The following is an 11,615-nucleotide window of genomic DNA, read 5'->3' as shown; positions in this document are numbered from 1 at the left end:
TACTTTTCAATATTTTTTTTGTTGCCATTTGCTTTTGTTTTTGTATTACTTTTTTTCGGTGACTCTTTTGTGTTGATTACTTTTTAGTACGTGTTAAGCTTTCGACGCGAACGGGTGCGCAAACGACGGCGTTTGCTACGCGCGGATCAATAGTTGGAATTATAAATGTGTTTTTTTGTTAATGCCAAGGAGCATATATTTGAATTCTCAACCGGCGGAAATAAAAATAAAATTATAAAATAATCTAAGCTTAAAATTTTTAAAGCATATACAATACTACATGTGTATTTGGTTGAGCAAGTGCTTTTGCCCGCCAGCTGTGTACTAAGTATTAAGTAAGAGCTTACCACAAATAATGCATATCTCCATAATATAAAATTAGAATATAACAGATATTAAATACATATACTTATATATAATATCTCAATTGTGTTTACCAGTGTTTTAACATGCGTTTTCGCTTTGTTTTTGTTTTTTAACTGTTTCGTTGTATTGACAAAAGGGTCTTGCTGGTGATTTGCAAAATCGTGAAACACTCTTGGATGACTTAAAAACATCGGCTAAGCCTCTTATCGAAACATGCGATGTGCAAATTGTCGAACAGATCGAGTCGGCTGTGCAGGATGCGGTTGTAGCTTGGAATGATACGTCGGATAATTTGCTACAATTGTGTACGCGTTATCAACGCGCTGTCGAGCTTTGGGAGAAATATCGCAACGCCTCGGCGGCCATACGCAATTACGTAGAACAGCAAATGGATACGGTGCAGAGTTTGGAACAGCCGCGGGAGACGCTGCAAAGTGCTAAGGTAATTAATTCTATTAAAATTTATTTATTTTTATTTTTTTTTTGTTGAAATAGTGTGATAATTCATAAAAATATGAAGGTGGAGTAAGTGCAAATAAATATTTAATATATCAGAATATGTGGGAAAATAGTTATATTAGGCGAAGAAAGCATTTTCTTTTTTGTTTAAAGCAAGAAGCAAGTTTTATCCAAAAATAAAATAAATATTTTTTATTGAAAAATCAATTTTTATTAAAAAAAAAGTTATATATTCAAAATAGGATTTCTTGATTTATTTATTTTTTCACATTTCTTATCAAATAATAATATTTTTTTTATTATTTAAAATGAAGCAATTTTTATCAAAATTAAAAATTTAAATAGTATTCAAAGATAGTAATTTTTTGATTTTTGGTTTTTTTCAAGAGATATTTTTTATCAAATAATATTGTTTTAATTATTAATAAAGAAACAATTTCTATCAAAAAGGAAAATAATTTTTTTTTATTTATAAAGAATTTTTTAGTTTTTTTTTTATTAAAAAAGAAACAAGTTTTATCAAAAAAAAATAAAAATATTTATTAAGGAAGCAGCAAGTTTTATAAAAAAAAAAATTAAGTTAGATTAGATGACACTAGCAATTTAAACAAATTTTTTTTATTTAAAAAAAATAATTATTTCTCTTATAAATAAATTTTGTGCATTGCTATCGTTCTCAATATTTTTTTTTTGTCGTGCAAAAGCTAAATTTCTGTTCACTTTCTCTAAACGTTATCATATGCTTATTTATTGCTAGTAGATTGAGTGGTAGGGTAATCTAATTATGTTGAAAAAATAGTTCAAATTTCGAAAAACTTAGATTTATGCTAGAGTAAGTGCTCCGATATCTGTCGTTCTGGCAAATTAGTAGCTTCTTGGGAAGGAAATGACGTGTGCAAAATTTTTGACTGGTATCTCTAATCCAACTTAGGGACTAGTTCTAGTTACTATTGCTACAAAAAAATATTTGAACGCTTTTGAGAACTAAAAATGCCAATTTAAAGCCCTTGCATAGTTTCAAAATGGGGATTAAAGTCATAGCGATAATAAATGTAATCAGTTAGGTAATACACTGAAAAATGTAACGCATATTTATCTTGTTTTTTTTTATTTCTTTACTATTTTTTATTATGTGTTTTTCGTAACGTGTAAGAGTATTATAACTAAGCTGCTGTCGGCTAGATGAGTCGCATTGTTTTAAGTAAAAATTAAAATTTAAGCCTACCACAAAAAAAAACTGACCGCTACAATATGTGCCCAATTTGGTCTCAATTAATTTATGCTCTTTTTTAATTAGGCTTTTGTTGTTGTGCGCCAAAGGGCATAATTGATTGCTAAAACATGTAGAACTTAATTACAGCGTGCTTATACGCTTATGTAAATTAGTCGACCAATTAGCTCATATTACTAGGGAAGTGACCTGAATTTATGTGATAGTTGTTCGAAATTTAGTTTGTAAATAGGCCTTTGGTCACTGCGGTACTGATTGTGGGCGTAAATTTTAAATTTTCAGTGCGTTTTACAAATCATTTCTGGTATAAAGTTCAACGGTTCAAGTTTTTTGATTATGCGGGCCTATGGCACACACATCTCATTTGTTGAGCTCATTAAAAACAAAATAATATTGAAGGTTATGATTAAGGCGCACTCATGTTTTCTTTTTACTTTAATTAGAGAGAAATAGGCTATATTAAACTTTTGAATGAAGAGCAATAACAGTTTGGAAGTGAAGAGTGTCTACGAACTTATTTTTCAGCGTATTAAACGAAAAAAATTTAATTTTTGACCCACCCTAGCAGATATGTATGTAGACTTAATGAGTTGCACAAAATCATAGCAGATATTGAAGATTTGAGATTTGATTCATTTATAAATTTATATGACTGTTAATTTGTATTTAAATGGCAATGAGATGTTTATATATAGTTTCATATATTATTATGTGTATATATAGGTCTGTAAAAAGTCGTACGAAAATTAATGCCAAATTTTTTGGCGCGAAAAATGCTTTCAATATCCATCGTGTTCCAACAGAACACAATTTTATTAGCTTTTTCATTGAAGGCACTTTGCAGAGTTGCATTTTTATTGCTTACAAGCGTGGTAAGCAAGTGAAATGGGCTGATTAATACTTCAGTGTTGACAGAAAGAAGGGAAATATGTTTGCATATTTCAAGCTTATCAGCGATTTTTTTAGTCAGCTATAAGTAAATATGTGTGCTTGTATGTAAATCAGTTAGCAAAAGAATTTTAATACATAAGCAAATATATGTATGCATACATGTATATATATAATTCTGCGTAAGCAAGGCAAGAGTTAATGTTCTTTCGAAAACCGCAATGAGCTTATCGCATATTTAGTTATTTTATTATTTTTGTTTTTGTAAAAAGTAAAAGTGATGGATGTCAATATTTGCTGTAGCAGTAAAAAAAAGCAAGCAAAAATAAAAACAATATTCACTTTGAATCGAAGCTGTGAAACCTTTCACAAATGTGAAATATTCCTTACAAGAACTTGATTTAATCAGTTTGTATGGCAGCTATATGCTATAGTGATCCGATCCGAACAATTTCTTCGGTGGTTTCATGGGTGATTTAGAGAATAATCAATGTCAAATTTCTTGAAAATACATATCTCTTCAAATGAAAAAGTTTTCCATACTAGCACTTGATTCCTATGGTTCAGTATTAATTAATCTGTTAAGGGTATAATAAAAATATTAAACAACAAAATTTTTGGCGTGTTTGCTCGAAGTAATTCCACGTACTACTTGATATGTTTCTTTATCACCAAAATTTGACACAAGTTATGCTGCGGCCTAAAAATGTATACACACCAACATAATCTTACGTAGCTGTGCTTGGAATATGCTGACAAATTATCGGTTGACAATGTTGGAATTTTACAAATCCCAACTCAATGTCGCAAACAGCGATAAGCTGGCTTATTGATATACATACATAACCACATAGTTGTTGCTTTACGTATGCTGGCGCAAACTTATATGGACCGGCATTGTATTTGCTTTGAAGTAGTAATATGCTATTTATGTAGATCTTTATTGTATCATATTGCACAAGTATGAGATCATTATGATATCATAATAACATAAACTGTACATACTTATGAGCAAAAACAAGAAACGGAAAACGGAAAAACAACCAGCTTATTTTCCGGTCAAATGTTTGCGCAGCAGTATGCTTACATATTCAGGTAGATTTTGGGATAATTTTGGATACTTGTGTCACTTTTAAATTGTTATGTTGTCATAAGACACTTTCAGCTTACCAGCATTAGTTCGTGTAAGCTTCTATATGCAACACCATATGTCACAGAATAACTGTTGATAACCTGAATTTTTCAAATATACAATTTTCGATATTTCAGTGGTTTTTTAATTAGTTAGGCACATACATATTTTGTACCCTTTGTGAGTATATATTCAAAGCTGTGATTCCTCGTGCAACACTTGTTATGTATTTTGACTATGTTGCTTTGAAAAATCATTGCAGTGTTCAGTACATATCATAATAATATAATCAATAATTGAAATATGAGTTGTTAGCCAAATATAAAGACTAAAGTTAACAATAGATACTTATATGTTTGTGCATATATAGATATTATATACGCATATAAACATATTATGTACAAACATATATACATACATACACATATGGTATGGGTGGTTAAAAAAGACACGAATATTTTAATTGCGCTTGATACTGTGAAAAATAGGTTCTTAAACACTTCTAAGAAAGTTGCTCCAAACATGAGCTGTTGATCATACTGTCCATCGCCATACGGTTTTTTATTCATATTATCAACTAGAATAATTCCAAACTCACTTCCAACTGCTTGAAAAATATATCGTTTCATAGATTTTGAAGGAAATTGAATGGTCTATAGTCCATTTTATACGATACGATACGATTATTTACGATTTTTTTGTAAACCTAAGGGAACATTTTTTCCTTTGAAATTATTTCGTTTGCTTTTGACCCACCCTAATATATACATATATGCAACTAGATACTCGCTCATATATGCATTTTTGTATAAAATTTTAGTGTCACGCAATCAATAATGTGTCCTTTTTATTGATTATCTGTGTGCCGCAACACAGTTCACTCATACGCACGGTTGACCATTTGGCTGATTATTGCATTTCCGTATATATTGTGTGTGTGCAGAGTAAAAAATTTAGTGACACATTTATTTACTGCACATGTTTACTCTTATACATATACAACAACAACAAGCACGCATATTCTAGAACATATACATACATATATACACAGGTAGTATGTGCATATGTGGTTGGAAGTCTGTATGGCTAGTGGAAGTGAACGGAAAAGTCAATGTACGCGCGTAGTAGCCATTAGAGGCACGTAAATGCAAGGGGACAGTAGTGGCACAAATTTAGAAGTTGGCAGCATAAATTAAAGAAGCGGTCGCCGAAGAGCTACATAGAGAGACATATTAGCAAATATATGTATTCATTCTATTATACATACACCAGTGTTAGAATATTGTAATGGGAAATAGAAATATGCGCCAGTAACAGTCGCTGCATGCTTGAAAGCATTATAAATGAAAAGTGACTTGTGCGCTAAATATTTTATTTTCTAAGACACGAAAGTAAGGCCGCGATATTTAAATGCAATGCAGGTGCATATATATAGTATGTATTTTAACAGCTTTTCTGGAAAATATTTTTAGAAAATAAAAATTTCAATACCTATTAATTTAATGATTTTAATTTTTACATAATCCAAATTTATGACCATTATTTGACATAATTTTCATTTGCTACTCGCACCCAGATCTGCCAGGATAATTTGAACTCGCAAACGGATCGTTTGTCGGAGCTGCGCGATATCGTTACGAAAATAGCCGCCGATATTGGTTTGGATGCCTCCGGCCTCATGCAAGGCGAATTGGATGCGTTAGGCCAACGTTTGCAAGACTGCAAGGAGGCCATTACCACATTGGCCAATGTGGCCGAAGCCAAGGATAAAGAACGCAAGGCCATCGACGAGAATGTACAGCAAACAAAAGCGTACTTGAACAATGTACAGAAGGTGAGTTGCAATGACTTTTCCAACAATATAACTCACTCTTTATACGGAAATATATACACACATATATAAGCTGAAATATCCACACATATACATATATGTATACGAGTACATAGAGTACTTATGTACAACTCAGCGCTGCACATAATCTGTTTGTAATTGCAACTACGCATGCACTCAATCACAGTATGCCAGTTTCCATGCCAAATCGCGTCTCCCACCGTTGGCGCCAAATGGCCAAATCTGCGCGTGTGTCTGTGTGTGCGTATGTTTATATGCCACAGCGTCGCTTTCAAGTTCATTAATTCCTTAATAGAATTAAATACTTTAGATGGCGCTTGTAGATATCATAAATCTCCAGTGTTGCCTCTTCCATGTTTTTGTAGCAGATTGATTTCATTAATTTATTAGCAAGTTTCAACACGAATGGCGCACACACCCATATCGTGTACAACAACACCTACATACATATATGAATAAGCAAACATGTATTTGTATTAGTATGTAGTGTTGTGCTGCTAATTTTAGTGGTATTAAGTGTATGCGAAACTGTGTGAAAAACAGGCCAACACGTTTTCTAAAATGGCACTTTATGGGTTTTGTCTGGCAGCAACGCATATTTACAAGCAAACGTACATTTTTTGTTTGTAATATTTGTTTTGTACATAGTTGTGGCATATGCAAAAGGTATAATTTATCAAAACATATTGGAAAAATTTGTTTAGTACTATAACCTAAACTATTTTAGTACTAAAAATCGGTTGTACTAAATTTTTTATATTATTTTAATGACTTACAGCTTTCTTACAATAAATAAGAATATACAAAAAAGCTTGTTATAAAAAATTTAGAACAAATGTACAAACTTAGTACAACCAGAGCACGTCTAGTATTCTTTTTTCAAAACTCTTTGGAATATTTTTTTTTGTATTTTAAAGGAAAAATTTTTAGTACAAAAAATCGGTTGAACTAAACTGTTGTAATTACGCACAATTTTCTTACAAAACCACCAAAAATTTAGTACATCCACAATTCATTGATTTTTCAAAAATCTTTTGTAAAATTTATTGTAGTATTTTAGCGGAAAATAGTTTAGTTCTAAAAATCGAATGTACTAAATTTATTTGAGGCAATATTTACTTACAACTTTCTTACAACAAACAAAATATGAAGAAAAGTTTGTTCAAAAACATTTAGTACATTCACACAACGTCAATTCTTTTTTTCAAAATACTTTGCAAAATTTATTTTAGTGTTTTAACGGAAAATAGTTTAGTACTAAGAGTCTGTTGTACCAAATTTTTTTTTAATAAATTTTTTATGGAACATGTTTTAGTACTAAAATTCGTATGTAGTAAAATTTTAAAGTAATTTTTTGAAAAGCTTTTTTTAATAAACAAGTACGACATAAACAAGTTAGTTCGAAAAATGTAGCTTATCTAGTTGATATTAAATCATTAAAAATTTTAGTTTAGTATTTCAAAGAAAAATCTTTAAGTACTAAAATCTTTTTGCTAAATTTTTTTTGTATAATTCTTTGCAAGTTATTTGAAATAAACAACAATTACATAAATAAGTTTGTGGTAAAAAATTTAGTACAACTTTAGTATATGCTTTAGAAAAGTGGCCATCCAAACTGTCCCCATTCGATATTATGTACTTATACCAGTGCTTCTTCCAATCATTAAAACACTTCTCAAACTTCTTACCTCAGCGGCTGCTACAGACAAAGTAAGCTGAAGATTTGAATGCACTTCAGGGGCATATACATATCTCAATATATCAATCTCCAAGCCCGCGAAATTTTAAATTTCAAGATTTCGTTATTTTCTGAACACATCTCGTACATTTGATTTGGTTTCTCAGCACACAGGCAGGTCCTTTAATTTGCCAATTGAGTGTGGCAGCATTAGAAGCATTTTATAGACACGCAAACTCATATGTGTGTATGTACCTATATGCAATCATATATATTCGTATACTGCTCACCAGGTGGGAGTGTATAAAACTGTTGTTCGCCTGGTTTTATTTTGACTTTGAAATGCCGCCACAAACGCGTGCTGCTTTGCGGTGAAGTCATTATCAAATTAGAGGAAGTTAAACTTTTTTGCAATTACCTTCTTCTAAAGTCTTCCAAATTGCTTATATGAGTTAAAACAATGTAAGTCAAACGCTGTATATGTATAAGCAAATACATATGTAATTGAAAGGAAATATATGCCACAAATTTGCGTATAATTTGTTGATACTGTAGAAGCACAGTGTAGGTGGGTGGATATCGAAGCGCTGTAGGGAGTCTAATGCCACAGACTTCACTAACTCACATGCTAGCTCAATATTTGTGGCTGTATTTGTAATCGCAGGTAATTGATGTGTTTGTAATGCATGCAACTGCCAATTTAATAATGCAGGCAGGCTACGGCAATTACAACCAAATGTGGCACAAACAATGTGGCAATGTATTACTGCCATTTAGACACCATTCGCATTCAGACGCCAATGTGGCTGAGCGCATTTCGTGTGCGCGCCAATCATTTTGATAAACATTAGCATTTTTAATACTTACTTTTCGCAAAATTAAATTAAAACGAAAACTAAATGCTTCGCCATTTACAGGACGTCGATCGCCAAGCGCAGGTCACCGCCACTGGTGTGCCTAGCGAGGAGCAGCTAACGGCATTGCGCACCCACTTGCAAACACTGGCTCGTACCGAGGAAGAGCTGAAGCAGCTGCGTGAACGAAATATTGAGAATACGACGACTGAACGTGGAAATCTGACCGATGATGATAACACCATCATCGAGGTGCTGGAATTATGGCAGAAGATATTCCAAGATACCTTCCAAGAGTATCATCGCCTCTCCACACGTTTGCTGCGCAGTCAGAACAGCGCTGAGGCATTGAAGTTGTGGCGTCAATACTTGCAGCACGTGCAACAATTCCTCGCCTGCAACATACCTGAAGACTACACAAGTCTCAAGGAGCAGCAGCATCTGTGTGAGATACATCAAAATCTGCTTATCTCACAGCAAAATGTGCTCGCCACACACACGGAAGCCGAACAACAACTCGAACCGGCACTCGCTGAACAATTCAAAGTGTTGACGAACATGCATAACGAGACGCTGTCGCGTATTATGCAACGCAATAATGAGCTGGAGGCGCGCATGACTGCTTGGAACACGTATCGCGCTGATTTGGCGGCGCTGCTCGAGTGGTTGAAGGAACGCGAGAAGGAGCGCACACGCTTGCAACTGCGTTACATACACCTAAAGCGCGTGCCACGTCTCAAGCAGCGGCTGGATGAGTTACTACAACAGTTGCCAGCCGGAGAAGCAATGTTGACGCAGTTGAAGGAGCAGCAAACTGGTTTGTTGCGGTTCTGCGATGATGCGCTCGCCACCTCCATACGCATGGAACAGTCAAGTGTGGCACAACGCATTAACAACTTGAAGGCCGCACTCGAAACATGGAATAGCTTCCTGTTGAAAATCTCACAGCTGGCGGGCGCTTACGAGCAACGTACCGCTCAGCTAGATACCGAGTTCGACAAAGTGCAACAGCTGGTAAACAAAACAAATGCGCTGTTACCCACCAGTGCCAGTGATATACAGGATTGTCTGAGTAAACTGCGTGCGCAGCAAGTACATCTCTCGACGCTCACGCAAGATCTTGAAGCGCTCAATGTCACACAAGAGGAACTCAAGGAATGTATTAGCCCGCACGATATGAAGGCCATAAGACAGAAGATTTGGCTACACTGGCAGCAGCACGCTGATCTCGAATACCAACTCACGACTTTGATAAACATCATCGAGGAGCGCTTGTCTTTGCATGCGCTCTTCAATACACGCTACGAGCGTTTGGCGCACTGGTTGAGTGGTCTGGAACACCGCGTTGAGCGTGATTCAGATATTTCAGCTATTGCGAACCCCGAAGACGCAGCACGTCAGCTGGATAAACAAATCACCGCTGAGCTGCAACTGCGCGAAAAGGACCGCGAATGGCTGTTATCTACGGGACGCGAGCTTATCTCACTCTACACAGACAATTCGCGCAATGCAGAGGCCATACGTCATGAGGTGCAAGAGAAATCAGATATGCTAATCGATCGTTGGGAACGGCTGAAGTACCTGAGCAAGCAGCGCGCTAACAAGATTGGCGATTTGAAGATGACACTGCTGCGCCTGGAGGAACGCATTGCCTTAATACGTGCCTGGATGTTCGAAGTGGAGACCGAATTGGATAAACCACTCACTTTCGACTCGTACACACCACCGGTTATAGAGGCGAAACTCAAAGAGCATGAGAAGATACAACGCTCCATTGAGAATCATAGCAGCAATGTTGGTGAAGTGTTGAATTTGGTTGAAATGCTGCTAAATGACGCGGATACCTGGCGCTCGCATGTGAATACCTCGAATCTTGGTGTATCTGCGCAGAATCTCGAGAAACGCTGGAAGAATGTTTGTCAGCAATCCGCCGAACGTAAGCAACGCATACTTACAACATGGAATTTGTTGCAACAATTGATCAAATTCACCACTGAGTACAAAACATGGCTAAGCAAACAGGAGACAGACATTGCTAACTACGAACGCGACCTTTCTACGTTGTCGAAGGAGGAAGCGGCTGCACGCCAAAAAGTTGTCGAAACTAAGCTGCGTGAACTAGAAGCACAAGAGGCGCCACTCAACCAATTGGCGCAAACTTATGCCAAACTGATGATGAGCGCAGGTGTTGATCCCGAGAATATACAGAGTCTTACCATGCCTACGAAAGTAATGTTGGCGAAGTGGCGTCAACTCGGACCACGTTGTCATGCCGTTATCGATGTCATTGACAAAGATGTCAAATTGCGACGCGATTTCGAGAAGGCACAACAGGAGGCTATAAATGCGTTGACCGGCATACAAAGTGAACTGGACCGTTTGCAGAAACAACAGCCAAGCACACCCGCCGAAGCACAAGCTGCTGTGAAACGTATCGAAAACTTGGAAGGCAAGCTGAAACAAGCTGGCGAAAAAGTGGAAAGCGCTGACAAATTGGCGGCCGAAACCAAAAATAAGGCGAAACAAGACGAACTGACGCGCATCATAACGCTCATCACGCAATACACCACCATTTGGCGTGAGTTACAAACGCGCATAGTCACAATCAAAACCGAATGGCTCGCCAAGGCGGCCGCCGCCGCTACCGGTGTTGCCGGCGCTGTTGCAGAGGCAGCCATCACTGCGACACACGCATCCGAAGCCGATGCCGGCGTGCAAGTGAACACTTTGTCACAACGCAAGCTGCGCAAGGCGCAAATGCAACGCGAAACCTCGATCACCGCCAAAGATGCCTACATCATGGAGCTGGAGACAGCGATCAAGGAATGCCAAACGAATCTCGATGAGCTGAAGCGCACCATTTGCGACAAGACACGCAAACCGGGTCCGCAAAAGATGTCCAAGCTGATTGGCAATGCACAATCGTCCACCGAACTAGTTAAGCATTTAAGTCAGCTGTTGTTGAGCGAATGCCAGGCGAGCGCCGACGAGGCGCAAGTGGAGACAGTGGCAGAGCTGGCGCTGCGTTTCGAAACATTGCTGTCGCAATGGAAGACGCGCCAACAGCAAGATCAAAAAGCTAGGTAAGTGACGGCCAAGTAAATGCGATGTATTAAGTGTTAATGTGAATAACTATTTTTTGCTTTGGTGTTGGG

General features: G+C 36.4%; 1 protein-coding gene across 1 annotated transcript in view; it reads left to right on the top strand.

Annotated features, from left to right (window-relative positions):
• The window catches only part of LOC126752965 (muscle-specific protein 300 kDa), a 204,152-nt gene that overhangs the window by 184,892 nt on the left and 7,645 nt on the right, over positions 1–11,615 (top strand). Inside the window, 3 exon segments of the mRNA XM_050464018.1 lie at positions 503–808; positions 5,653–5,910; positions 8,524–11,543. Coding sequence (XP_050319975.1) covers positions 503–808; positions 5,653–5,910; positions 8,524–11,543 — 3,584 coding nt within the window.

The sequence above is a fragment of the Bactrocera neohumeralis genome, chromosome 3 (genome assembly GCF_024586455.1).
Source record: "Bactrocera neohumeralis isolate Rockhampton chromosome 3, APGP_CSIRO_Bneo_wtdbg2-racon-allhic-juicebox.fasta_v2, whole genome shotgun sequence".
Classification (NCBI taxonomy): domain Eukaryota; kingdom Metazoa; phylum Arthropoda; class Insecta; order Diptera; family Tephritidae; genus Bactrocera; species Bactrocera neohumeralis.
Note: the sequence above shows the minus strand (reverse complement) of the source record. Positions and strands in the feature narration are given on the sequence as shown.